Source organism: Dasypus novemcinctus, chromosome 18 (assembly GCF_030445035.2).
Source record: "Dasypus novemcinctus isolate mDasNov1 chromosome 18, mDasNov1.1.hap2, whole genome shotgun sequence".
NCBI classification, from domain to species: domain Eukaryota; kingdom Metazoa; phylum Chordata; class Mammalia; order Cingulata; family Dasypodidae; genus Dasypus; species Dasypus novemcinctus.
This window is the reverse complement of record NC_080690.1, coordinates 43,306,579-43,332,864: the sequence shown is the minus strand read 5'-3', so window position 1 is coordinate 43,332,864 and position 26,286 is coordinate 43,306,579. Positions and strand designations below refer to the sequence as shown.

General features: G+C 35.8%; 1 protein-coding gene and 1 pseudogene across 16 annotated transcripts in view; both read left to right on the top strand.

Annotated features, from left to right (window-relative positions):
• The window catches only part of PHKB (phosphorylase kinase regulatory subunit beta), a 258,670-nt gene that overhangs the window by 206,087 nt on the left and 26,297 nt on the right, over window positions 1-26,286 (top strand). For 9 of the 16 annotated variants that reach the window (XM_004457055.5, XM_071209177.1, XM_004457052.4 and 6 more), the window contains 7 exons: window positions 154-244; window positions 9,023-9,084; window positions 9,174-9,336; window positions 10,449-10,530; window positions 11,947-12,004; window positions 14,157-14,247; window positions 17,051-17,253. In XM_004457055.5, coding sequence (XP_004457112.1) covers window positions 154-244; window positions 9,023-9,084; window positions 9,174-9,336; window positions 10,449-10,530; window positions 11,947-12,004; window positions 14,157-14,247; window positions 17,051-17,253 — 750 coding nt within the window. Of the gene's footprint in view, window positions 1-153; window positions 245-9,022; window positions 9,085-9,173; window positions 9,337-10,448; window positions 10,531-11,946; window positions 12,005-13,117; window positions 13,209-14,156; window positions 14,248-17,050; window positions 17,254-26,286 lie in introns of all 16 variants that reach the window. The other 7 variants (XM_058280056.2, XM_058280057.1, XM_071209180.1 and 4 more) reach the window with 1 other exon arrangement.
• Window positions 1,003-1,102, top strand: LOC111763812 (U6 spliceosomal RNA; annotated as a pseudogene).

Here is a 26,286-nt window from a genome sequence, read left to right as displayed (position 1 = left end):
AAAAAATTGGGAGTAAGATCTCCTTGTACTTTTTGGTGTCCCTTTTAATGTATGGCAAGGTACTCTACATATGTAAAGGACACTTAGTCAATATTAGATCATTAATGTCTCACTCCATTTTTAATGTACACATTGTTTGTTTATATTTTTTAGAGGTAGCCGGTTCAACCCCATATTAGATATGCTGGCAGCCTTTAAAAAAGGAGTGGTTGGAGGAGTCAAAGTACATGTTGATCGTCTACAGGTAGTCTTCTGAATTTCAGTGTGTTGCTGTTTTTAAGACAATCCACAGATACAGCTTTGTTTCTTAATATATGTTCTATTAATGGTTTTTGTCGTAAACCTTTCTGTAACTAGTTGGCTAATTCTTGTTCCATTGCTCTTTTCTCTACTCCACAGTAACATCCATTCTGGAGATATTCCTTGTTCCACTCAGAACTTCACAGCATTATCTTCACAGCTCCTAAATTACAAAAGCTCTCTGTGGTTCTCTGTTTAGCCATAACAGTCTCTGTCCATGATTATTTCCTACTAAACACTTTCTGCTTCAGCCAATACAAATTAATTACCATGTTCTGAACTGTGTGGGACTTCTTTTCCTCTGTGCATGCCATTCCCTCTACCTGGAATATTCTTTTAAGGCCTCTGGACTTTGATGTCTTTCCAGACTTCAAGGCCTAGCTCTTTTAAATCACAGAGGCCAAAAATAGCATTTATCTTCTTCAGCATCTTTTTGTGACCCTTTATATAAACTACTCAGATTGTAGTCCATCGTGGACTTCCATGTCTTGTTTCCTATAAAAATTGTATTCATCTCACAGGGTCTTTCACATAATAGGTACTCATGAAGGCATAAGAGTTTAATAGTATATGTTATTAAGGTAAGGGTCCATGTTCAGTCTTTTGCATGTGTATGTCCAGTTTCCCTGGCACCATTTGTTGAAGAGAAATTCTTTCCCCTTTGAGTAGCCTTGAAACCCTTGCCAAGAATCAGTTGGGCACTTGCTTCAGCAGCACATATACTAAAATTGGAACAATACAGAGATTAGCATGGCCCCTATGTGAGGACGACATCCAAATTCATCAATTATTCCATGTTTTTAAGAAGGTTTTTTCTTTTTTGTAAATCTTTATTCCTGATAAAGAATAAAAGAGTTAAATAGGCACACACAAAAAAATCAGTTGGCCTGAGATATATAGGTTTATTTCTGTACTCTCAATTTTATTCCATTGGTCATCCATTCAATTTTTAAGAGTAAGGGAGTAAAAAGTTTTTTGAATGCTATGTGTTTGGGGCAAAATTCTTGTCTTGTTGAGATCACTTATAAGATGGTCTAATGACAAGGGCCCATTTTTGGGGGGAGGCACCCAATGTGATTATCAGGACTGGAGGTCTTTTCTTTGACACTTCTCTGAGACTCTTCTGTTTCTCCAGAAAATAAACATCTAACCTCCTGTCTGAGGTGCTTCCTCATTTGCAAAAACGAGGTTTGAGCAGAGTTGGGGAAGGGAGCTGGCAGTCCTGCTGTATAGTGTATAGCCTTTCACTTACTCCATTTTTTAATCCTTGTTTTCTGCTTTTTCCTATGCCTTAAACCCTTGAGTATGGAGTCTTTGACCAGAAGATAAGCTGTTTGTCTCCCCAAAGGTAGAAAAATGGAAGCAGATAATAACTTCCTATTTAGGGAAGGAGGAGGAAGTTTTGGAGCCAGGCATTTTATATGTAGAGTGTCAACCAAGTTACTGTTTATAGTCCCCTTCTCTCTTGCCAGCAGTATCTTGCCCTCAGAGTCCTGAGTCTCTCAGGGCTTTGGAAGGATGTTTGTAGTCCCTTAGATGGCACATTCCTCTGCTCTGCTAAGTTAGTTACTCCTCTCCATCTGTTGTACTTACTTCAAAATTTTTAAAAGTATCTCATTCACTGGTGTCTCCTCTCCTGTTCTCTGTGTCCTAGTGGGCTTATACTTAACCCTTATTTTTCTGCCATCATTTTAGTGAGATTTCTGGAAAGATAGGAATTAAGTATATGTGTTTATCATATTAACCAGAAGTCTGCTATTGCTTTTACATTTAAAATGTTCTTCCCCATTCCAAGAGCACCTAGATATTTTTCTAAGCTTTATAAGAAATAAACTGAACAAAAAAACTGTATAATTTTTTTTCCTTTATTTTTTTATTTACTTGCCCCCTCCCCCCCCCCCCCCCCCACAGTTCTCTTGTCTGTCTGCTCATTGTTTGCATACCTCCTCCAGGAGGCACCGGGAACTGAACCCGGGACCTCCCACATGAGAGGCCCAACTGCCTGAGCCACATCTGCTCCCTGCCGACTGCAGCATCTGCTGGATTATGGCATCTTCTTTTTTTAGGAGACTCCAGGACTTCCATGTGATAGGTGGGCACCCAACTGATTGAGCCACATCTGCTTCCTACCTATATAATTTTGATAAAAGTGTAAGATAAAATTTAGTAAATGAAGGAATAAACCATATCCTTGGATGGAAAGACTGAATATTAAAAGATGTTAGTTCTTCCTAAAATAATACATTGGTTTAAAATCACAATCACTGAGGATTTCAGTGGGAATCCAAACAGAGCTTTTGGCAGTCTCATATACCTGACATGTCAAAAATTGGAGTCAGGACCTGCAAGGAGAAGGGATCCTGAGAAACACCTCAGGCTTTCAGATAACCATCTTTAAAGTCTATACCTTAGGAGTAAAAGCAAACCAGAAATAGTTGCATCCTCCTGAAGAGTAGAAAATAACATCATTCTGAGCCTCAAAGTGTTTCTATAGGGATTTATGTACAAAATCTGTCTTTTTATTTAAAAATTACTAGGAGAGAGGACCAAACAACTGAGAATCAAGAGGAAACACAGACATAAAAATAGATTCCCAACCACCACTGCCCCCTAAATATTGGAGTTATTAGACACAGACTTTACTATTAGATGACAGGATGGAGAATTTTTTCAGAGACTTTGAATCTGTAAAAAGAATCAAATAGTCTAAAAAGGAAAATTACAATCACTGAGTTAAGAACTCGGTGGAACAGTTTGGTACTTGCATAGTATAATTAATTGCAGGATATTGGTAACTCAGAAAAGACCCTACCATACACATAAGAACTTGAAACAATACATGATCAGGGAAATTTCAGGAACTGATGGTGATATATAGATTATTTAAATACTTTGAAGAAAATTAATGAGGTTAGAACCTTATCTTACCTAACATACCAAAATCCATTCCAAAGCTGATAAGATGGTTTAATGTAAAAAGTAAAGCCATAAAACTTTTTATTATAGTTTTTTTGTTTTTCTTTTTGTTTGTTTGTTTTTCTTTTTTTTTTTTTAAATGTTACATTCAAAAAATTTAAGAGGTCCCCATATACCCCTCACCCCACTCCTCCCACATCAACAACCTCTTTCATCATCGTGGGACATTCATTGCATTCAGTGAACACATTTTGGAGCACTGCTGCTCCACATGGATAATGGTTTACATTGTACTTTACACTCTCCCCTAGTCCACCCAGTGGGCCATGGCAGGACATACAATGTCCAGCATCTGTCCCTGTAGTACCACCCAGGACAACTCCCAAGTCCTGAAAATGCCCCCACATCATGTCTCTTCTTCCCTCTCCCTATCCTCAGCAGCTACCATGGCCACTTTCTCCACATCAATGCTACAGTTTCTTCCGTTACTAATCACAGTAGTTCCATAGTAGAATATCAGCAAGTCCACTTTAATCCATACACTATTCATCCATCCAGTGGACCCCGGGATGGTTAGGTCCACTCCACCTCTATATCAAGAGAGAGCTTAGATTCCACACGGATAATGGGTGTCATTTTAATTTTTTAAAGAAATAAAAATACTTTAAGGCTTTCATTTCTGGCTTAAGGTCTGACCGTTTCAGCCTTACATGTTGACACATTTGTATTTCAGTGTGGAATTTGAGTTTAAAAAGATGTTTACTTTGCTTTAAAGTTTTATATTCTGTCATGTTTTGGAGAGTTTCCATTTCATTTAAAAAGTCAAATTATAAAAATAACAATAGGGGGTGACATTTTCTCTCAAAACAATAAATTGGTCCTTTCACATTTGCTTTTAATTTATTTTTAATGTGAGACACAACATAGAATTTTAAAGTTGGAAAGAGACCCATTTTATCCTTAATGTGAAATTGGAAAATATATATACCATTATACACACAAACTCAGGTTGGCAGGACCCTGGGATAATTTGACATAATACCCTCATTTAACAACAAGGAAACAGGAGCCCTTGATGGAAAATTGACTCTCTACAGTCCTGTGAGTAGTTATTGCAGAAAAGGGACTTCACATTCTTGGATTGTGCTTTTTGTACTCAAGTATGTGGACCTTTTTCACTGTTTTTTTCAGCAACAGAGTTTAATGTCCATTTCACTATCCTTTTATTTTTCCATTTTGGTTGTGCCTTAGAAGTTAGAAGAGAGGGGTGAGTAGTTTGATTTTTCATGATTCAGAATGCTCTATTTCGGATTTTTAAAACGTAAATAGCAGCTCAGCATCAGTGTTTTTACTTTTCATCTGTGTAACATAGCAACTGACTGTGACAATAAAATCCTCTGGGATTTTATTTCAAGTCCTTTTGAATTTCCTTAGAAAAAGGAAAATCTTTCATTGCTGTGCCTCAGCCTCTCTTCCCACCTTCATCACTGAAGATACCTCTCCATGCAGTTCATTCCTGCCACACTTTCCACTCCCCAAGTACACTGGGTATTTTGTATATAATTAGAGTTTTCCCCATCAGGCTATTACTGTATTCTAGAGTTATTATTTTCCTTTTTTCCTTGTATCATAGTTTATTTTTACAAATTTGCTCTAATGTTGTATCTTTAATGAAGCCTCCTGGACTGGAATTAATTTCTCCATCCAGTGTGCTTCTCTTGCATTTTGCTTGAACCTCTCTATAGCACTTATTTCATTTTATATGTAGTTAGTTGCTTATATATGTTTCTTTCTTGAATTGTAAACTCTTTCAGGTCAGCTTTACTAATCTCTGCATTCCCAGAGTATGCTGCTCGCTACTCTTCTCTCTTTAGGAAATATGTAACTATTGATTACTTGATTTAACAAATATTTATTGAGCTCCCTCTCCAGACCATGGAGATATAGTGGTGAATAAGATATACAGATAAGCGGATTTGGCTCAATGGATAGAGCATCCACGTACCGCATGGGAGGTCCAGGGTTCAAACCCAGGGCCTCCTGACCCATGTGATGAGCTGGCCCACGTGCAGTGCTAATGTGCGCAAGAAGTGCCGTGCCACCCAGGGGTGTCCCCCACATACGGGAGCCCCACGCACAAGAAGTGCGCCCTGTAAGGAGAGCCACCCAGCATGAAAAAAGTGCAGCCTTCCCAGGGTGGCACCACACACATGGAGAGCTGATGCAGCAAAAAGAGACAGATTCCAGGTGCTGCTGCCAAGAATATAAGCGGACACAGGAGAACACACAGCAAATGAACACAGAGAGCTGACAATCGGTGGGGTTGGGGGATGGGGGGTGGGAGGAGTGGGGAAGGGGAGAGAAATAAATAAAAAATAAGTCTTAAAAAAAAAAAAGATATACAGGATCATGATTTCATGGGATTTAATTGGGGGAGCCAAACATGAAATAAAGCTAGTGGGGATGGAGAGTTATAGGAAGGAGTAGGGCATTCAGTTGAAAAGGACCTAGTGGAAACTAATTGTGTGTCTTAGTGTAGAATACCTTTTTAAATCTTATACTGTATTTAACATATATATATAGCAATATTAAGTTAATTACCATCAGAACTAGGGTATTAATGCCTACCAGTTAATCAAAAGTGTATTTTTATCAAACTAATTTAGAAGCCTTTTCAGCCAATGGAATTTTTTTATCAAAACTGTAGAGACTATTAATGGAATTTAGCATTTGCTTATTAACTCAGACTAAACATTATGAGCTGAATTGGAATATAAGGATCACTAGGTTTTAAAAAAATGGGAAATACTAAAATTATTTTATGTTTTCAGTATTAGCTATCAGTTTTAAGAGTTAAGTAATTCATGACTCTTTTCTTTCTCTTATACTGCACATTACAATCTATTATCAAATCCTGTTGTCTCTACCTTCAAATTATATCCAGAATCTAACCACTTTCCATCACCTTCAGCACTCATCAGGATCCAAGCTACTGTCTTCTCTCACTTGGGTTTTTTAATTAGTCTCCTAAACTTCTATGGCCATAAAAGACAGTTAGCCGCCTCCTGTTCTACCTGATTATAAGGTGATTAGGTTATGTCACATATCATAAACCTTCAGTGACTTTCACAATCACACAAAGTAAAAGCTGAAATACTACAAATGTAAGCAGCTCTCCATGGTCTGGGCCTACCTCTGACCTCCTCTTCTAGCACCCTTCCACAATTCCCTCTACTTAAACTGCACTGGCCTCCTTACTGTGCCCTAGAACATGCCAAGCATACGCCTGCCTCAAGATCATTGTACTTGAGTTTCCCTTTCCTTCAGTCTCTGTTAACATGTTAGGAAGTCTCTTAATCTGTATTAAAAATCTGTGTTAGTCACTTTGGTCTATATTAGAGTGATAAGATCACTATGAAGAATGACAATACTGCCTCCTCCTCTATCCCCACCTCAGTACACCCCATCCCCTCCATTTATATTTTCAGGAAAACAATTGCGTTTTGTTCATTAACGTTGTATCCTGAGACATTGCAGTACCTTCTCTTTAGTTCCAGGAGGTTTTGTTGTATTTTTTTTGTTGAATGAACTTAGTTTTCTTCTTTCCTTTCTATTCTGTATATATTTTGTGTATGTGTTGTTTCTCATCATATTTCTTTTTCTTTTCTAATCAGGAGTGCCAATATAATGTTGAATAGGAATGGTGAGAGAGAACATTCTTGCCTTATACCCAATATTAGGGTGAAAGCATATGATCTCACCTTTAAATATACTGTTACTTGTAGGGTTTTTTTGGATATTCTTTATCAAGTTTAGGAAATCCCTTTTATTCCTACTTTGCTAAGAGTTTTTACCAGGAATGGATGTTGGATTTTGTCACATGATTGTCAAATGATTTTGTGGCATCAATTGATGAGTTTTCTTCTATAGCCTATTTATATGTGGATTACATTAATTTATTTTCAGATATTGAACCAGTCTTACTTACCTGACTTGATTTGGTTGTATAATTCTTTTTATGTATTATCATATTGAACCACACTTGCACACCTAGGATAAATCCCACTTGAACATGGTGTGTAATTCTTTTAATGTGGTTTTGGATTTGGTTTGCTAGTAGTTTGTTAATGATTTTTGCCATGTGTATTAATAAGAGATATTGGTCTGTAATTTTTTTGTGTGTGTGGCATCTTTTATTTGGCTTTGGTATCAAGGTGATGTTAGTCTTGTAGAATGTTTTATGTAGTATTCCTTCCTCTTCAGTTTTTTTTTAAAGAATTTGAGTGGGATTAGTGTTAAGTCTTCTTGGAATGTTTGATAAAATTCCTCTGTGAAGCTATCTGGTCCTGGACTTCTCTTTGTTGGAAGGTTTTTTTATTATTGATTCAGTTTCTTTACTAGTTATCAGTTTGTTAAGAACTTCTACTTTATTATTTCTACTTTGCAGTTATCAACATCTGACATAATATATTTTGTTTATTGTCCACCGAACACAAACTTAGAAGGTTAGTGTTCAGAAGGCAGGGATTTTGCGTAATTCATGTAATATCCTCAGTACCTAGCACAGTAACTGGCACATAGTAGGTGTTCAATAAATATTTGTCTAACAGGTGAATTGTCTAAAGAACAAGATGCATAACTATACGTCTGCATCTTAGGAAATATCACTCAGCAGACATTTATTGTACTTGGCACTCATCGCTGCACTAGGCTCAGATTCTTTCCTTAGGGAACTCGCTGTCCACAAGTGATCTGAATGTGGCTGTGCCATATGAAAATGTGCAGATCATTACACATGTTTGGGTCTTTCTCACTTAAACTCTGAAAGAAGGCTTTATTATGATTGCTGGCAATCTGATCATCCTGCTGTCTGCAATGGATATTTGCTGATGGTCCACTGAGTTTCTACAAGCAGAGAAGGCAACATAACTCTGCATGCTCAGCCAACGAAAGCAATGTTCCTTTATGTCATGTTGCTTCATACTGGAATTGAACTGTGAGCAAATGGAGAAAATAATATATAAAAGACAGTTTTGATTGAAGAATTGCCTTATTTATAAAATAATAATTCATCACTTGTTTTTTATGCAGTGTTTTCCTTAGTATTCTCTGACAGTTCAACAGATAATTAGTAGTGACATGTAATGCTAAAAATCATTATAGATTATCAGTTATTTATACTATTCCTCATGAACCACTGGCAAACAAAAACTATGTTTGAATTTGGCCTCATTTAGTCTGCTCAGCATATAATTGGAAACTAATAGAAAATAAAATGATCAAATATGAATTGCCAGGATGCACACAAGCACTGGCCTGGATAATCACCACTTTCATGATATGGACAAATATGGAGACCTGGCAGTATCCCATTATTGAATAGCCCTAAAGTATATTACAGTAGTCAAATATGAAGTGCAGTTTCACATTGCTTCTTCTCAAAACAATTTAAGTATTTCACGTTGTTTTTAAATTTTTTTCAAAATGTTTTTAACTAAAATAATTGCTGCTAGTCTAAATTATTTAATTCCATCTTCAGCCTGGAATAAATGCTCATAATTCTAAGAACGAAGTACAATTCATCTCGTATTTACCTTCCTGTTTCTTATGATACATGAACTGGTAGCTTGAAATGTATGTTCTATTTTAGGAGGATTGCTGACTGTGAACACCTCTCTGATGGCAGAATGCTCATTTAAAAAATACTTAACGTTGTATATTTTAAGTATTATGTACTTACAAAAAAGTGTGTGCATAGATGATAATGGGTTTAAGAGTTGTGAATCTGCTCTCAATCACATTTCAGACACTGATATCTGGAGCTGTAGTAGAACAACTTGACTTCCTACGTATCAGTGATACAGAAAAGTAAGTCTCTTTGGATTATCTAATTTTGTATTTCTGGAAACAGCATTGGAAATGTTTCAAATCTGAAATTTTTTTCTTTTAATTTCCAGACTTCCAGAATTTAAGAGTTTTGAGGAGCTAGAACTTCCCAAACATTCAAAAGTCAAAAGACAAAGCAGCACCCCCAATGCTCCTGAACTGGAACAGCAACCAGATATCACCATTACTGAATGGAAAAACAAACCCACCCATGAAATTCTTCAGAAATTGAATGTGAGGAAGATTCAATACCCACATGACCCTAAGTGAGGTTGACAGAGCAGAAATTCCTAGGTTCTTGCCATATGTCTTTTTTTCTTCTCAGAGAAGATAACAATTAACTTGGAGGTGGATTGCCTGTCTATGCCGATACAGTAATGAGAGCTTGTTCTCATGGTCTAGCATTAGCATGGATGTCTTAAAGATGCTTAAGAAGTAGGATGACTGGGGTTGTCTTGGATATGAAAGTATTATATAGGCCATTAAAGATATTAAGTCAGTGATAGTTTTCTCTGGAATATTCAAATTTCCCTTTCAATGCCCTTTCCCTCCTTTTTTCAGCTCTAGTCTTTTCTGCTGCCCAGGTTTATGTCTAATGCTTGGTTTATGTCTCTCCTTTCACTAAGGAAACAATCCAATGACCACGTCCATATGAATATGTCAGCAACTTAATATTTTTCCTTTCCTAAGATTATTTACGTTCTAAAATGGGGGGCAGAGGGAAGGGTCTGAGCCAAGCAATTATCCAAGGAAATGAAACTAATGGTAGAACATAAGCACTGTGACATCTTGTTGGGCCATATAAATTTGAGCATGTAAGCTAAATGTATATTCTTCTAGACATCATCAATACTTAATTACTATTCTATAGATCCATGTAAGCATGAATATAACAAAGTGTTTAGCACAGAACCTTGATAAACAGTAAGCACTCTACACATATCCCCTTGTACTATCTATCCCTTCTTAATAGGTTGATAGCAGCATAGTCTTTCCCATTTATTAATAAATAAAGTCAAGAGTGGTTAAATGATTTGGCCAAGTCTTTCATAGAGAATCAGGATTAATGATTGCCGACAACACATTTTCTATTTATTGCTTATCTTGTTTCCTGGGAAATTTGATTATTAAATCCTGCTACCCCAAGAAGCCAGCTCCAAGATACGTAAGATAAATGGTTGTATAATGTCTTCTTATGCTTGGTAATATATCAGTGACATTTTATCTTTCCTTCATTCCATTGCAGAATATTTCCTTTCTGCATCATGTGGTTTCATGTTTACTTACCATCTGTGGTAACTCTTGTACCCATTCTTTCCAGTTACTCAGTGATTTTATATTTTCAGGACTGCAGTTGTCTGGCTAGCCAAGCCATCCTGCTGGGTATATTGCACAAAAGAGAAGGCCCCAACTTCATCACAAAGGAAGGTATGACTAGGGGAACATTTTAAATAACAAGACTTTTCTGTTCTTCAGTATATATCAGATGTATAATGAATATCTTGAGTGTTGAGTCACTACTCTAAGGAATCCCTGAGTTCTACAGTGTGGTCTACTTCTTGCAATTTTATGAACAAAATAACATAGAATACATTTCAACTACTTAATGTGTACCTACTGAATTTATTGGCTCATCTGAAAGCTCTCTGACCAGAGGGTCATGTTGATTTGGTTAGAATTAGAAATTGAATCATTGCCCTAAACCATAATTTAATTAATAAGATTCATAGTTCTGGCAATAAACTAAAATGTGTTTATTCAGGTGAGGTATACTTGAGATAATCATCTTGAATATTATACAGGTGAATAGTCTTTAAATTTCTTAGCTAGTTAAAGGCAGAGAACTTGAAGCAAATTTCAAACATTAGTTTCATCTCTTGAAACTATAAGCAGAATCCCTGTTATATTGGGGGCATTCATTTAAATTCGAACTTTAGGTTAAAACATAGGATTTTTAGAAATCGAACATTTCATTAAGAGCTTAGAATTGGAATGGTTATTTTTTTAAGCAAAACAGTTTATGTAAAATAGTTTGTAATGATAATGCTGAGGGAATTATTTTTAAAAACAATTTTTATTAACTTGGGAATAATGTTCATATTTTACTTAGATATTTGAAAACCTTTAAATTTTTTCTATTAAAACTATATGATATCTTAAAGATCATGAGCAGCTAGAGAATCAATATAATTTTATATAATTTATTATATACGCCTATAAAAATAAGTCCAGGGTAGAACATTAAAGTTCTTGTTCTTTACCCTTATTTCCTTTTTGGTGTCCTGTCCTGTCACATGGTTGATTTACTGGCAAAACCAGTTCTGAGACCAGACTACATATAAATTTCCATCAAAAAATGAAGCTCATCGTTGTCTTTTGGGCTTTAGTATATGTCATAATGATCATAGCCTTATATACATAAGATAGTCTCAATAAAGTTTTGTTGAAAAAAAGAATGGTTATATGTATTTGGAGTCTTCAGTATTTGTTAAATTTGCTAATTATTTACTATATTCTCTTTTAATTTTCTGCACTTAAATAACTTGTTTTTGTTGTTTAAAACTTAGATTGCATATTAAGAAAACAGTTGAATTTCAAGAAATAAATACTTGCCAAAATCATATACTCAGAATAAACATTAGCAAGTTCTCAAGACATTCATAGTTTATATATCTGGATTGCATATTTAAATTTGTGAAGTAGCTCAGAACATTAATGGATGGCTATGTCAACTCTACTAGAACAAATTGAAAATACTACAAGAGTGATTTTTTACAAAAGGAAATAAATGTTATGCATTTAAACAAAAGCCTCCTTCAACAAAGACTCTTATCCAATGTCTAGGTACCGTTTCTGATCACATTGAGAGAGTCTATAGAAGAGCTGGCAGCAAAAAGCTTTGGTTCGTATTTGTGTCCTTCTCAGTATGTTTTATTTTTGTGTTGTTATATTTGGTAGCCTTAAGACAGTGGACCAATCTTGAAGATGGTTATTCAGCCTAATTTTTATTTTTGAACTTTGAGTTTATAGCACTGTGACTCTGCCTACTTTCTAAAGATCTGCCTACATTCCACTGTAGCATACCTCTTCCAAGATGGGTGGGTGGGTGGGGGGGAGTGGTAATAAAAAACCCCATGGGGATAGAACCTGGAGACCATTCACTGGAATGATGTGCTTAATGAATGCCTCCTACCCTGTACTTCCTCTGTTTCAGCAATATACTTTTGGTTCTAATTTATATTCAGGAAATTTGTTCTGTCATCATAGAATGCCATGCAAAGATACCAAAGGTTCATTAATCATAAGAAAAATATACTTAGAAGGCAGTTCTCTCACCACTCGATTTAAATGCGTCCCAATGATTGTAGCTGCTCCAAGAAAAATAGTTTGTTTCTACAAATAGTCTCTTCCCAGGGATTTAAAACATATTGGGTAATTTGAGATAAAATGAAGGTCACAATGGGTTAAATATGCATAAATGCATGACATGTTGAAGCAATTCTAACAAATTTATTAGCAGAATCTAGCAAATTTTTAAATTAAGTGTATATTTTCTTTATAAGATGTATTATCTAATTTTGAAAAACATTTTAAATAATGTCATAAGAAAACTCCTTTAACCTCAGTGTGCCTCAGATTTCTAATCTCTAAAATAAGGGGATTAGACAAAACAATCTCTTGTTATTTCAACCTCTGTTTTATAATAAATATACCATTCCTGTACTGAAGAAATAATATAATAATCATATGGCTAAGTCCCTGAAATTTTCACCATAAATATTATCCACACAGTGAGACATGCAAACCAATAAACTTGTTTTGAAGTCAAATTTCAGATGTGGTCTACATCTTATTTTTGGCCAAGGAAACTTGTTCTTAATGTATTATGCATGCATTTTACATAAATCATTAACTGGGAAACATTTAGAATACTGACTTATATTTAAGAGCACAAACTCCTGGAAGTTTTATTTACAGTATTTTCCCTTCCATGGCTTCCCACTGATGTACCCAGGCTGGCAGTGCGCTCCGGGGCTGCATTCACCCAGAAATTTTCTTCCTCTATAGCCCCACACATTACTACCTTACTGGTTCATGGGAAACAGGTAACCTGCACTGCATTTGGAACTCAAGCTGCTTGAAATTTGTGGGGTGATTTGCATTCTGAGGTTTAAATGTGTCTTTTGATCATACAGTGTGTGGGAGATAGCTGATAGGAAATGTTTGTTTCACTAACTTTACCAGGTTTTTTACTTATTTATTAGGCCATTCTTTAATGAGATTAAAGATTAGAAATCCTTTTGTGGATATCCTAAATTCAAGAAAATTGCAGCCAGTTTTAAGCCTACAGCTTTATTTTATTTTCTCCTTCTGAAAATTCCACACAAATTTTTACTTTTGAGTAAAAAATATATAAAATGTCTTATGCATTGCATGTGCTGCGCTTTAAAATATGTATATTCTTCCTACTTTCCAGATACTTTTTTAGAAATGTAAAAATAGCAGTGTGAATTCCTTCGCCCAACATTCCAACTCTCTCTCTAACATTCTGGCTTCATCAAGAAAAAACAAAAACTGCTGATATTTCATTGTAGCACTTCCTAAAATTCAGTGCCAAGCAAGTCTCCAGTTCCAGGGATTTGCTTATGTAGGCATCAAAAGAAATATGATTTAATGCAATTGTAAGAATAGGTGACAAGTATCAGTGACAGACTTAATGCACTAAGGCAAAATTAGAATGTCCACTTAACTTCTTCCCCAAACTCCCATTCAAAGGAAAAATTAGGTTTCTGTTTCTTTCATTTAAAATTAATGATGCCATGAATAATGCTTTGTGGTACAGCTGAGGGCGAAAGAGAGATCCTTCGTTTATTCTGGCTGGTCTACAGTCTGGGAAATTTTACCTGTTTCTTCCAGGGACTTGAGCTCGGTGTTTCCTCCAAATAATTATGTGAGGACTCAGTCTTATATGTTCTTAAGACTTCCCAGCCATGGGTCCCATTCAGTGTCTTTTAGATTGTGAACATCTGGCCTGCTCTCTTCTTTGCCCCCAGGTCGGTTGTGCGCCATGCGGCAAGTCTTTTAAATAAAGTAGTGGACAGCCTGGCCCCATCCATTACTAATGTGTTAGTGCAGGGCAAACAGGTAAGTATTGCTCTTCGGACTCTTACTCTGTCATAGTCACAAAGGTTTTGGGTAGGACCCTTGCTTTTAAATCTGGCAAGCTTTGATGTTACCATGACTCAGGAGTTTCTACAAAAGTCTTCTTTCCCCCAAAAAGATTTAATCTTAAAGATGCAGGTATTAAATAGGCCATACCCTTTCCTACTTCACCTTAAAGCTGTAGTTTTCATCTCCTTTGTTAACTTAAGGCAGGTGCTGATGTAGACAATAGAATAATATTCCTTGAAGTACTCCAGACAGGTTTAGGATAGGCAGAGCAAATGCAGGTGAATAGTGAAGGCACATGTTGCCTTCTCTCCGTGGGGACTTCCTCCCACCTACCCCTTTAGAAATACATTGGTCTTTAGGCAGAGTCAGGTTCTGTACACCAAGGCTGTTATTCAGATCCCAGATCCTTTGCCTTCTTAACTACCTCTTTCTCTGGTATGCTTTCTTCCCAACCTGCCAGGGCCAGCACTGTCACCTCCTTACAGAACCATCTCCAGTTAGCAGTGTCCTTCTCCTCTGGGTTTTCATAAAAGGCCTGTGACATTTCTCTCTTTCTGCCCTGGATCCTACTTCGCTTGCATGTGTGGCTGGAGGTCAGGGCTTGAATCTTGTCCAACACAGCTTCCAGTGGGCCCACGATGGAGCCGGACATGGAGTAGGCACTCAGTGAATGTGAACTGAATCCAGCTCATGCACATGGATATGCAGAGTGGGGTGTGGCTGCCTATTTTTGTGCTTTTTTTCTATGTGCTCTAATTACCTGGCTGAATTACCATTTGGTTAGAAAGAAAACCTGTTTGTTTTCCTTTCTTTGTTGGAAATACTTGTTCTTTATTATGTGTTCCTGACAGTTAACCTAGGAATAAAATTAGCTTAAATATTATGAAGTACTTTAACCCTCTTTAATGCAATCACCCTATTGCTCATATTTCAAAGATATTAATTCATTAAAATTGAAATTATTTCTTCCTCAATCCAGCTTTTGGAATGTTAGAATAATAAGCTGTTTTTGCTATAATATTTAATAAAAATGAAAAAATAACTGTACTAATAACAAACTTCTTCTGAGAAAAAAATCAAATCACTTTTCATACATGCAGTTTTCTTTGTTTTTCCCAAATCGTTAAGAGGTAAAATTTTCATCCCCATTAGTCAGCTAAATAGACCAAGTTACAGTCACTTACCCAATGCCATTCCTCACTGGAATCCTCAACTATAACCATATAATTATATATTTTTGCCCTGAACCAAGCTACCTCTGAAAGAAGGTAGCTTTAAGAAGCTATTTTTTTTTCTTGAATTTCAGACCCCTATAATATATCTGAAAATATAGTTAATTCTACCATATAGGAGTATTACAAAGATTTTGAAGGTCTTCAAGGTCTCTGACATCTGATAGCCAAGGATGGAGAGAGTTAGGGTTGATCATGTCCATTCTGTACAATATCTAGACATGACTTGCAGCCTGTGATCTTGAGAGTCTACCCACCACATCCTAGAAACCTTGGAGCCTCTCCTGAAGCTGTAGCTGGACCAATGCCCATCAAACCAGCACATCTTCTTGGAAAACAGTCACTTACAGAGTTGGGTGAGCCTGAGAGGCTGACAGCTCACCTTCATGACCACATGCATTAAGTCTATTTGGTGACTGCATGTTACCCCTTTATAAAAAAGAAAAAAGAATGGAACATTAAAAGTTTACATTAGCTTAGTTATGTTTTGCCACCCAGAGAAATGAGATGATATTTCTACAAAGCAAAAGAATGAAATAGTTTAGATATCATTGCTTCCAGAGGCAATGATGTGCCCTTCCATTTTCTTCCTTACACACTGACATTTTAATAAAAGTAATTGCACTTGGACTAACTGGTTGATACTGCTTATGATATAATAAACCAGTCATTCTCAGTTTTTGCTCTGCAAATCACAAAATTTGGGGGCAAAACACCCCATGTTCTGCCCTCTCCCTTCATCTCTGAAAACACAAGTGTCCCTTGATATGCTATTCTTTCCCTACCTCTTGTGACACTACACCCTACATAGAAGAGAGAGATGGAAAGAAGTGATAAGGAGGAACAGAAGCAAATACCAAGGGTAAAGTAGAGAGTAAAACCAGATATTCCTCTTGCCAGCTTCAGGAAACACTTTCAGCTTTGAGTTTTCTTTAACATTTCTCTCTGTGCTTTCTCCTTTATCAAGCCTGTGGGCAGCCTCATTTATCCTCACCCACAAGTGAAAGATATACCGGCAAGTATTTGAGTACTCACTAGGTGCCTAGCACTATGGCAGGAAGTATATGCCCTAGCAGCTGCCTTTGAAAAGGTCACAATATTGTTAAAAGAGTAAAGAGTTCCACGTTAAACTATAAAATAGAAAACTATATCTCTCACATACCAAATTGTATAGATTTTACAGTAAAGTTAAACTAATATATTCTGGTTCCTCTGGGGAGTTTCTAGTACTAAAGTCATTCAGAATAATTTTACTTTAATAATTATTTATATTCCTTCTCTGCTTGTATCGACTAACCTCCACTTCCATAATTGAGGCCCTCACCTGCCCTTACATTTTAGACCAGACTTTGAGCCATCATGAACTCCAGTGGGAGTCATGCTATGGAAGTCACTTTAATAAATAGTAGGAACAATTATTCTACCTAATTCCATAGCTTGTGTAATTTCAGCCTGCCAGTCATCCTGAGCCTTTAATTTAATTTATTTATGTTTAATCTTTTAGTAGCTAGGAGATTTTTATAATAAAGTTCTGTCACTTGTAGGTAACTTTGGGTGCCTTTGGGCATGAAGAAGAAGTTATCTCTAATCCTTTGTCTCCAAGTGTGATTAAGAACATCATCTATTATAAGTGTAATACCCATGATGAGAGGGAAGCAGTCATCCAGCAAGAACTGGTCATCCATATTGGCTGGATCATCTCTAATAATCCTGAGTTATTTAGTGGCATGCTGAAAATACGGATTGGGTGAGTAGAGTACTTTGCATTTGCCTAAAAAGAATTGTTCAGGTTGTTCTCTAATAAATTTGGCCTCCAGGTGAAGTGCTGCCCCAGGTTCCAGGTGAGTATTTAGGAATATACATCTCTCCCCTAAGCCATGGAGGCAACATCTCCTGGTATGACAAAATAAATATTAATACCAGTGATCTGAAAAAATCCTTATATTTTAACTACCAAATTAGACATAGTGAAGTTACTCTAGTCTCTGTTAAAATAAATCTATAGGGATTTAAACTGCATCATGTAAAACACTAATACTTATAAAAATTCCTATAAATAAAATTGGATAAACCTTAAGAGAGGAATGGGGAAAGCAGACTTGGCCCAGTGGTTAGGGCATCTGTCTACCACATGGGAGGCCCGCCGTTCAAATCCCGGGCCTCCTTGACCGTGTGCAGCTGGCCCATGCGCAGTGCTTATGCACGAAAGGAGTGCCGTGCCACGGAGGGGTGTCCCCTGCCTAGGGGAGCCCCGTGCGCAAGAAGTGCGCCCCGTAAGGAGAGCCACCCAGCGCGAAAGAAAGTGCAGCCTGCCCAGGAATGGTGCCACGCACACGGAGAGCTGACACAACAAGATGACACAACAAAAAGAAACACAGATTCCTGTGCCGCTGACAACAACAGAAGCGGACAAAGAAGACGACGCAGTAAATAGACACAGACAACCGGGGTGGGGGGGGAGGAGGGGAGAGAAATAAATAAATCTTTAAAAAATAAAAGAGAGAGGAATGGGGTATCTGGAGGACACACCCCATAAAAATTTGGTTCTTTTAAAGCTATTCTGTATCCTTTTCTACTAGAAATCTATGTTCAAGAGTTTTGTGAGGCAGTATGATACAGGGAAAGTTGACCAGGATCTGGTATCCAACAGAACTGACTACCATTTGCCATTTGGGTAGCCTTTGGTAAATTAGTGAACTTCTCTAGCCTCACTTTAATACCAACCTCATTGTTTTATATGAGAATGAAATAGAAATATATGTTTAAAGTGTCTATCACAACCTAATAAAGTTTAAATATGTATGGTGCCTTGGAGTTATGTACCCCAGAAAAACAATCTTAATTCATTCCTATGGGTCTGAACTATTGTAAATAGGACCTATTGATGAGATTATTTCTGTTAATGTGTGGCCCAGCTGAATCAGGATGGGCCTTAATCCTGTTACTGGAGGGCTTGTAGAGGACACAGAGAGAGAAGCTTGGATTGGAAGGTTAAGGGAGTGTGGGGGAGAAGCTAGAAGAGAAAGAAGACACCGCCATTTCCATTGCCTTGTGATGGAAAAGCTCAGAAATCCCATAGATTGCTGTCCAGCTAGAAGATATGAACCCTGGAAAGAAACAAGCCATCTATTCTGAAACTGTGAACCAATAAATTCCCGTGGTTAAACCAACCTACAGTATGGTATTTGTTTTAGCAACTTAGGAAACTAAAACAATGTCATTCTTTTATGTATGTATGTATGTATATATGTATGTATGTGTGTATTTGTCTTGGATTGCACAAGTAGCATGTGAATATCTTCTGATTGTAAGGCATTAAACAATAGAGTAGCATATACAATAACTTAATACATGGCCAGTTTTGGGGGTGTTACCCAAGTATTTGTAAAGAGTATATATTCTGTGTTGCATACAAAAGTGTTTGTGTGTGTGAATAAGTATATATTTAACTTGCTAATTGTATAAGTGGATCTTTACTGTTTCTTTCCTACTTGATCCTTTAGTGCTGACAAATGTCTTGAAAGTTTCTCATTATAATTAGGGATTTACATTTTTATCAGTTTTGCTTTAAAGATTTTAAAACGTCCATTTTCCTTCATGGATTTTATCAGTGTATCTTTGTGTCATTTATTGTTTTCCACCTTGAATTCTTTTTATTTAAACTTTTTTGAAAAATTTCAAACATTCCCAAAAGTATACAGAATAGTATGATAAAGTCTCGTATGCCATACTATCACCCAGCTTCAATAATATGGTCATCTGACCAATCTTATTTCACTCATACCTCCTCTTACTACCCACTTCAAAGGCCAATACATCGTATCATCTAATCAGTAAGTACTTCAGTATGTGTCTGTAAGAGGTAAGGACTTTTCAAAAATAAGACCATAATACCATTATCATGCAATTAAAAATATTGAATTATACTTTGTTTAATATTATTGCCATACCTGATTTCTTTTTCTGTCATTACTAGCTTGAAATACTGTCTTCTCTCCCTTTACATTCAGTATTCCTTTATCATTTTGTATAGATATATCTTTTATACTCAGCATTTATGCTGCATTTATTTTTTTCAAGATTTATTTATTTCTGCCCACCCCCTCGTTATTTGCATTTGCTGTTCATCTTCCTTGTTTCTTTAGGAGGCAAAGGGAACTGAACCCCTCCAGTGTGGGAGGGAGGCACCTAATCACTTGAGTGACCTCCGTCCCTTGCTTTGTTTTATCTCTCATTATGTTTTTCTTCTTGTGTCTCTCTTTGTGTCATCTTGTTGTGTCAGCTTGCTATGCCTGGACTTCCCATGTGGTAGGCAGGAACTCACTCGCTTGGGCCACATCCACTTCCTAGCTGCATTTATTTTTAATGCAGCCTGAGATTTTGTCTTTTAATAGAAATAATTTATTTCATATTTGTGCCATTTCTCTTATATTTTTACTTATTCCTGCTACTTTATTGTATATTTTCTATTTACCATGCTTTTCTGTTATTTCCTCTTTTCCTGTTTATTGTTGGATTGATTTGCCATTTGTTTCTTAGCTTTCATTTTTTTACATGAATGTGAACCACATTCTGAGAAATTATGTTTACCCATTTTTTTACTTCAAAAAATTATGCATGCTATATTGTTTTCCTGATAATAGTTTAACAATATCTGTTATAATTTATACTTGCTGTATTTTGGCAACAATTGGCAATATCTGTTACCATCTAAAATTCACATGCCTTTTGATTAAATAATTCTCATTCTAGGAATTTACAGTAATCTACACACAAGTCTATATATTACAGTAGTCTTCAATGCATTGTTTGAAGTAGTAAAACATTGGGAACAACCCATCGGTAGGAAATAGTTTAAATAAATTGTTACAGCTGTATAGTAAAATACCCTGTAGCTATTATAAGGAACAATATAAAGTTCTATACTGACATTTTAAAATATCTAAGATAAATTTAGTGAAAAAATAAATTGTATTATTCATTTTTAATAAAATAGCAGTAATAACTGTACATATGTTATGCTATGTATGAAAAAATATCTTAAAAATATACATCAAATAGGTGTCAGTTACTGTCCTAGGAGATTTTGTTTTCTAAGTTATATTTTTCAATACTATTTTTAAATCTTCAGTTGAGTTTATATATTTTTTTTTAAAAGCTATTTGCCTGATTTTAACTATAGTATATTTCAGATAATGTCCCATTCTATCTTTTTTCTGTTGATGGAGAAGTAAATTACTACACCTGTGTAGAATCTGACCTTCATTTTTCTCTCTTAAATTGCTCCTTTCAAACATCTAGAGGTATTCTGAATCCTTTATAAGAACTTTGAATCATATCCTCATTTGTTCCATCTCTGTTGCAGTATTTCGGTTCCAACCTCTTGACTATGTGTGAGAATATACAAAAATAGTTCTTTCATGTGAATTGTCTTCATTCTCCATCCACAAACAGAGTATTGAAAATATTCTGTTATCACAAATTCAAGCATTTCTCTGAGACACCCTGAGAAGTCCAAGTTACTATTCTTCCAAAGCACATTTGGAACGTTCACTCATTCATTCTTTGTAATGAATGTTCTAGTTAGGAGAGTCTATTTAAGTGACAGTCATCCTTGCAGAGATTTACACAAAAGCTTAAAGATTAACAGTATCCAAAGATGTTATAATGCTGTGTTTTTCACTGTCTAGTTTTTCCTTTACTGCTTATTCAGCATTTTAGACTAATTCATGTCCTTTTAAAACTCTAATGTAATCTCCTTTCTTGAATTCAAATTCTCTTCATGAGAATGATGTGTGCTTAGTCTATTCTAAAAATAATTTCCTTCCCATTTTTGTATCTGCCAATCTGTATATTCAAGTGCTTTCCATGAGAAATAACATACTTTTTTCCTTAAACTGTGACATCAAATTAAAATGTCAAGATAGCAGCATGTAAGACTATTTAACAATACCAGAAAATTACCTCATAAAGAAATTTGCCATGGAACCTTAATTCTTTGTTGTCCTGAAACTCAGCCTGGAATTAATTGTGGCATTATATTCCCATTGTAAGTATTAACAGTGTCCCTGCCCAACTCATATGTATTTCTCTCTTAGGTGGGTCTCAGTTTGATAACAAGGTCAAACTACTGAAGACCTGAACATTTTCAGCTGGGGAGCAGTCTTAAGTTTTTTTTAATATAGAGTAATTCATATAAGAAATTTACTCCTGCTAAGGATAGAGACTACATCTTATATGGATTCCTGTCTGTATCAGGTTCTACCTCATAGGAGATAATAAATAAATCTTTGCTTGATTGTTTAATATCTAGGATATAAACTATGTCAGGTTGTTAGCCTTTATGTAGTGATGGACAATTTAGGAAAAATAACAGCATGCCTCTGTACTCATTAGAGAGAGAAATAAATCCCACGATATTGGGATTAAGTATAAAAAGAGTCAAGTCCTTTAGAATATGACTGAGTGAAACAAAGCTTTGTTTATATGAAAGTTCAGTTATATACTTAAGGGGGCAGTACTTTTTTCTATTTATTTATTAATGGAATGATGCAGCCCATCACATTCAAAGTATAGTACAGCTTACTTTTAATTGTACCTCTCTAAGCAGTGTTCCCAGTAAGGATCTTACGGGACACAAGTATGAGTAACGTGGTCATTGCACACTAAAGCTCGCTATAGTAAACCATCCTCCTCTTCTTCCTTCATCATCATAACCTGTAATAATATTCATTGAACACCTATTATACGCTAGGCACTATTCTAAAAATATTTGACATATATGATCTAAGTTAGTCCTTAGAACATCCTTTCGAAATAGGCACTAAGATCATTTACAAGAAATAAATTGAGACTCAGAGACCTTAGATGAGCTGCCATAATCAAACCAGTAAGTGGAAGACCTGATGTTTATACTGAGGTGTACCTGATCCATCATCTTTGTTCTTCAGTCTTAAGTATTTTGTGTGTGTTTTCATTTATGTATATGTAAATATACTGTTACCATTTTCTTAGGTAAACTGTTTAGAGATCTTTATTTCTAAAACCTTAACAGCCTTTATGTTCTACATGATTTTGAGTCTGATCCATGTGGTATTGAAGTATTTGTATAGCCAGTGACATTTGCCAGGGATTCCATGTGTTGTCTTTTGTCTGCTAGCCCTACAATCTAGGATCAGTACTGTTTAACAATGAAAAGTTTAGAGATGTTACAGAGAAAGCCTTTTATTTCCTAGTAATATAGGTTACCACTGGCAAATGGAGAGTTTCATCACGTTAACCACAAAAAAAGCTTGTCTAATATATAGATTTTCCTAATTATTGCTGAATCAAAGTTGACTTAGGAGGCAAAGTATAAAATTATTTATTTTGCCATATTTTCAGGGTCAGTATTTGCAGTGGAAGTAATACTTGCTTGGGGATTGAGCTGCTTTTGTAGGTCTAGAGTAGGTGCCTATGTTATCAACCAATCCAAAAAGTTTTAAGTTAATGATTACACACTGGCCCCATGGAGCCAGCAAAGGGAAAGGTAATGGATAAAGACAAAGCATAGACAGTTGCTATATGACTCCTCTAAGGAAAAATTTCAAACTCCCCTAAGGCAAAACCATCCCACCACCTAATTCAGTTCCCTGGATTTCATGTGAGTATTACAAGTGGAAAGACTCATTTCTGCCTCTGACTTATGTGACTTTCTCGAGCACATATTTTATCATTCTTAATCCTGAGTGAAAAAGTTCTAATGTTTCCTCAAGGTTGTCTACTGGATGCTGGCCCCTGAGCTGTCATGTAATCCTCAAAAAAAAAAAAAAAACTGTTTAGATAAGCATTATCCCCAGTTTACAAATAAGTTATTTGAAATTCAGTGAAAACAAGACCGAGAACTGGGATTAAACTAGGGTGAATGACTCCAAACTTCATGTTTCCTTACTCTCTTGTCTACAAAATAGGGTAATATCCCCTGCTTTGGCTATTGGGGTGATTCTAGGTAAGGAATGTGAAGATGTTTTATAAAGGGTAAAGCTTCAGCATAATTGCTGTTAATATTTGACAATTTATGGTGTTCTGTCTTCCATATTTGGAACAAGTATCTTGGGGGAGTTCTCCTTTTTACATACTACAAGTCCCAAGAATCCACGAAAGGAGGAAGCTTTCCCTTCCTCCACCATGTAGGCTCTGTCTTCTGGCCCTATGCTCCTGGAGGAGTCACTTTGTAGGCATTCCTTTCAGCCTTGGTTGATTCTCTTTCAGGGCCCAGGAGCATGGTTGCCAAGCATTACATAGAGAAACTCCAACCAGAATCCCTTTGGGAGTCTCCTCTGCCATCTGACATGGTCTAACCTCTCCATCACCTGCTGGGACCTCATGAAACACTTGGCAGACACTCTAAATACAATCTAAAGTATGCCTATACCTCTACCCACATTACTTTCCCATCACATTAGCCAGAAAGCTTTGGGACTCTTGTTTCTATTCTATGCCTATCAGACAACTTAAATGAATTTTATTTTTCCTGGTTGTGGGACTTGTGATAGTGCCCCTCTGACCAAGAAAAAGACATATTTGGGTCTTTTTCATGTATTTTTATTAAGCTTAGTCTTTAATAAATTTTACTAAGGCTTCAACTACTTAATAGAATGACTCCCTTTCCTGTTAGTTTACTGCCTCCAGCAAATACATATTCAGTATTTCCTAAGGTTTTCCTTTTTTGAAATCAGTGAGCAAATTACTCATTTCTACAGTCTTTAAATGTCAAATTTCTTAAAAATAGTTGAGCTTGTTGCTGCCTCTAAATCATGCTTTTGTGTATTTTACTGATTGTAGCATGATTTTTAAAGAAAGGGGGAGATGATTATAGAATACATTTTTTTCCCACTTATAGTGCAATATACTATCTCAGACTTATTTTTAGCTGGTTTTTTACTGTTATTTCACATCTTTAAACATTGATTGTGATTAAAGAAATTTATTGTGTGGTCAAATTGTGTTTCCATATTCTTTCTGAAATGCCAGCATTCACTTGGCTGAATGGACATAAGTACATTTGTCTTAATCATGGTATATCTTAAACAGCTATCCCCTATAATGTGCCCATTTTTTTTTCCTTTTTTTAATTAGAGAAATTGCAGGCTTAAGGAAAATCATGAATAAAATACAGTGTTCCCATATACTACCCTATTATTAACACCTTACATTAGTTTGGTACATTTGCTGCAATTGATGAGATGACATTTTTATAATTGTACTATTAATTGTACCATGGTATACTCTAAGGTTCACTGTATTATACAATCCTATGGAGAACATATATATATTTCTTTTATTAGCTTTTATTCTAATAGCATATACACAACCTAAACTTTCCCTTTTTAACCACATTCAAATATGTATTATACAGTGCTGTCCATTATGTTCTCTATCAGGTGCTACCAACTCCACCATCCACTACCAAATCTTTTCCATCACCCCAAATAAAATGGCACAATTTGAGCTTAATTCTCATTCCATTCCCCCACTCCAGCACCTCATAATCTATATTTTACTTTGAGTCTATGACTTTGTTTATTCTAATTATTTCATTTCAGTGATATCATAAAATATTTGTCCTTTCATATCTGACTTTCTCACTCAGCATTATATCTTTGGTTCATTCATATTGTCATGTTTCAAAACTTCATTTCTTTTTACAGGTGAATAATATTCCATTGTATGTATATACCACGCTTTATCAATTCATCGTTGATGGACATTTGGATTGCTTCTATCTTTTGATAATTGTGTATAATGCCATAGCGAACATCAGTGTATACATATCTGAGTCCCTGCTTTTAATTCTTTTGGGTTTATGCCTAGAAGGGGGATTGCTGGGTCATATGGTAACTTTCTGAGAAACTGCCATACTCTTCCACAGCAGATGCACCCTTTTACATTCCCAAGAAAAATGAACAAGTGTTCCTATTTCTCTAACACTGGTAATTTTCCATTTTTTTAATAGTCGTAGTAGGTATGAAATAGTATCTCATTGATTTGCATTTCAATGGCTAATAGTGTTGAGCACCTTTTCATGTGCTTTTTTGGCCGTTTGTATATCTTTAGAGAACTAACTGCTCAAGTCTTTTGCCTCTTTTTTAATTGGGTCGTTTTTTTGCTTTTGAGTTTTAGAATTTCTTTATATATTCTGCTTGATATATTCTGGACATTAAACCTTTATTGGATATGTGGTTTCTAAATATCTTCTCCTGTGTAGTTTGTGTGAAAGATAGGGTCTACCTGTATTCTTTTGCAAATGGAAATCCAATTTTCCCACCATTTCTTGAAGAGATGATTATTTCCCAAATCGATTGGACTTGCACCCTTGTCAAAAATCGGTTGGCCATTAATGTGGGGGTTGATAACTCAGGACTTTCTTCTGCCATTTTGCTATTTAGTTTTTGCAAGTCTTATAACCTTTTTTTTTTTTGATACTTAATTCTTCTGACAATACTTTCTTTATTTGATTTTTGTCTTGTACATATTGAGTCCCTTGTCTCTCCCTGGGGATATTTTTCATATATTTTCTTTGTGATTACCACGGAGTTAAAATTTAACATTCTAAAGCAGGGGTTCTTAATCTTTTTTGTTCCATGGACCCCTTTGCCAGTCAGGTAAAAAACATGGAACCTTTACTAAGTCCACACTATACTGTGTATTATTTAATATGTATTAGTCAACCAAAGGGGTGCTGATGCAAAATACCAGAAATCTGCTGGCTTTTATAAAGGGTATTTATCTGGGGTAGGAG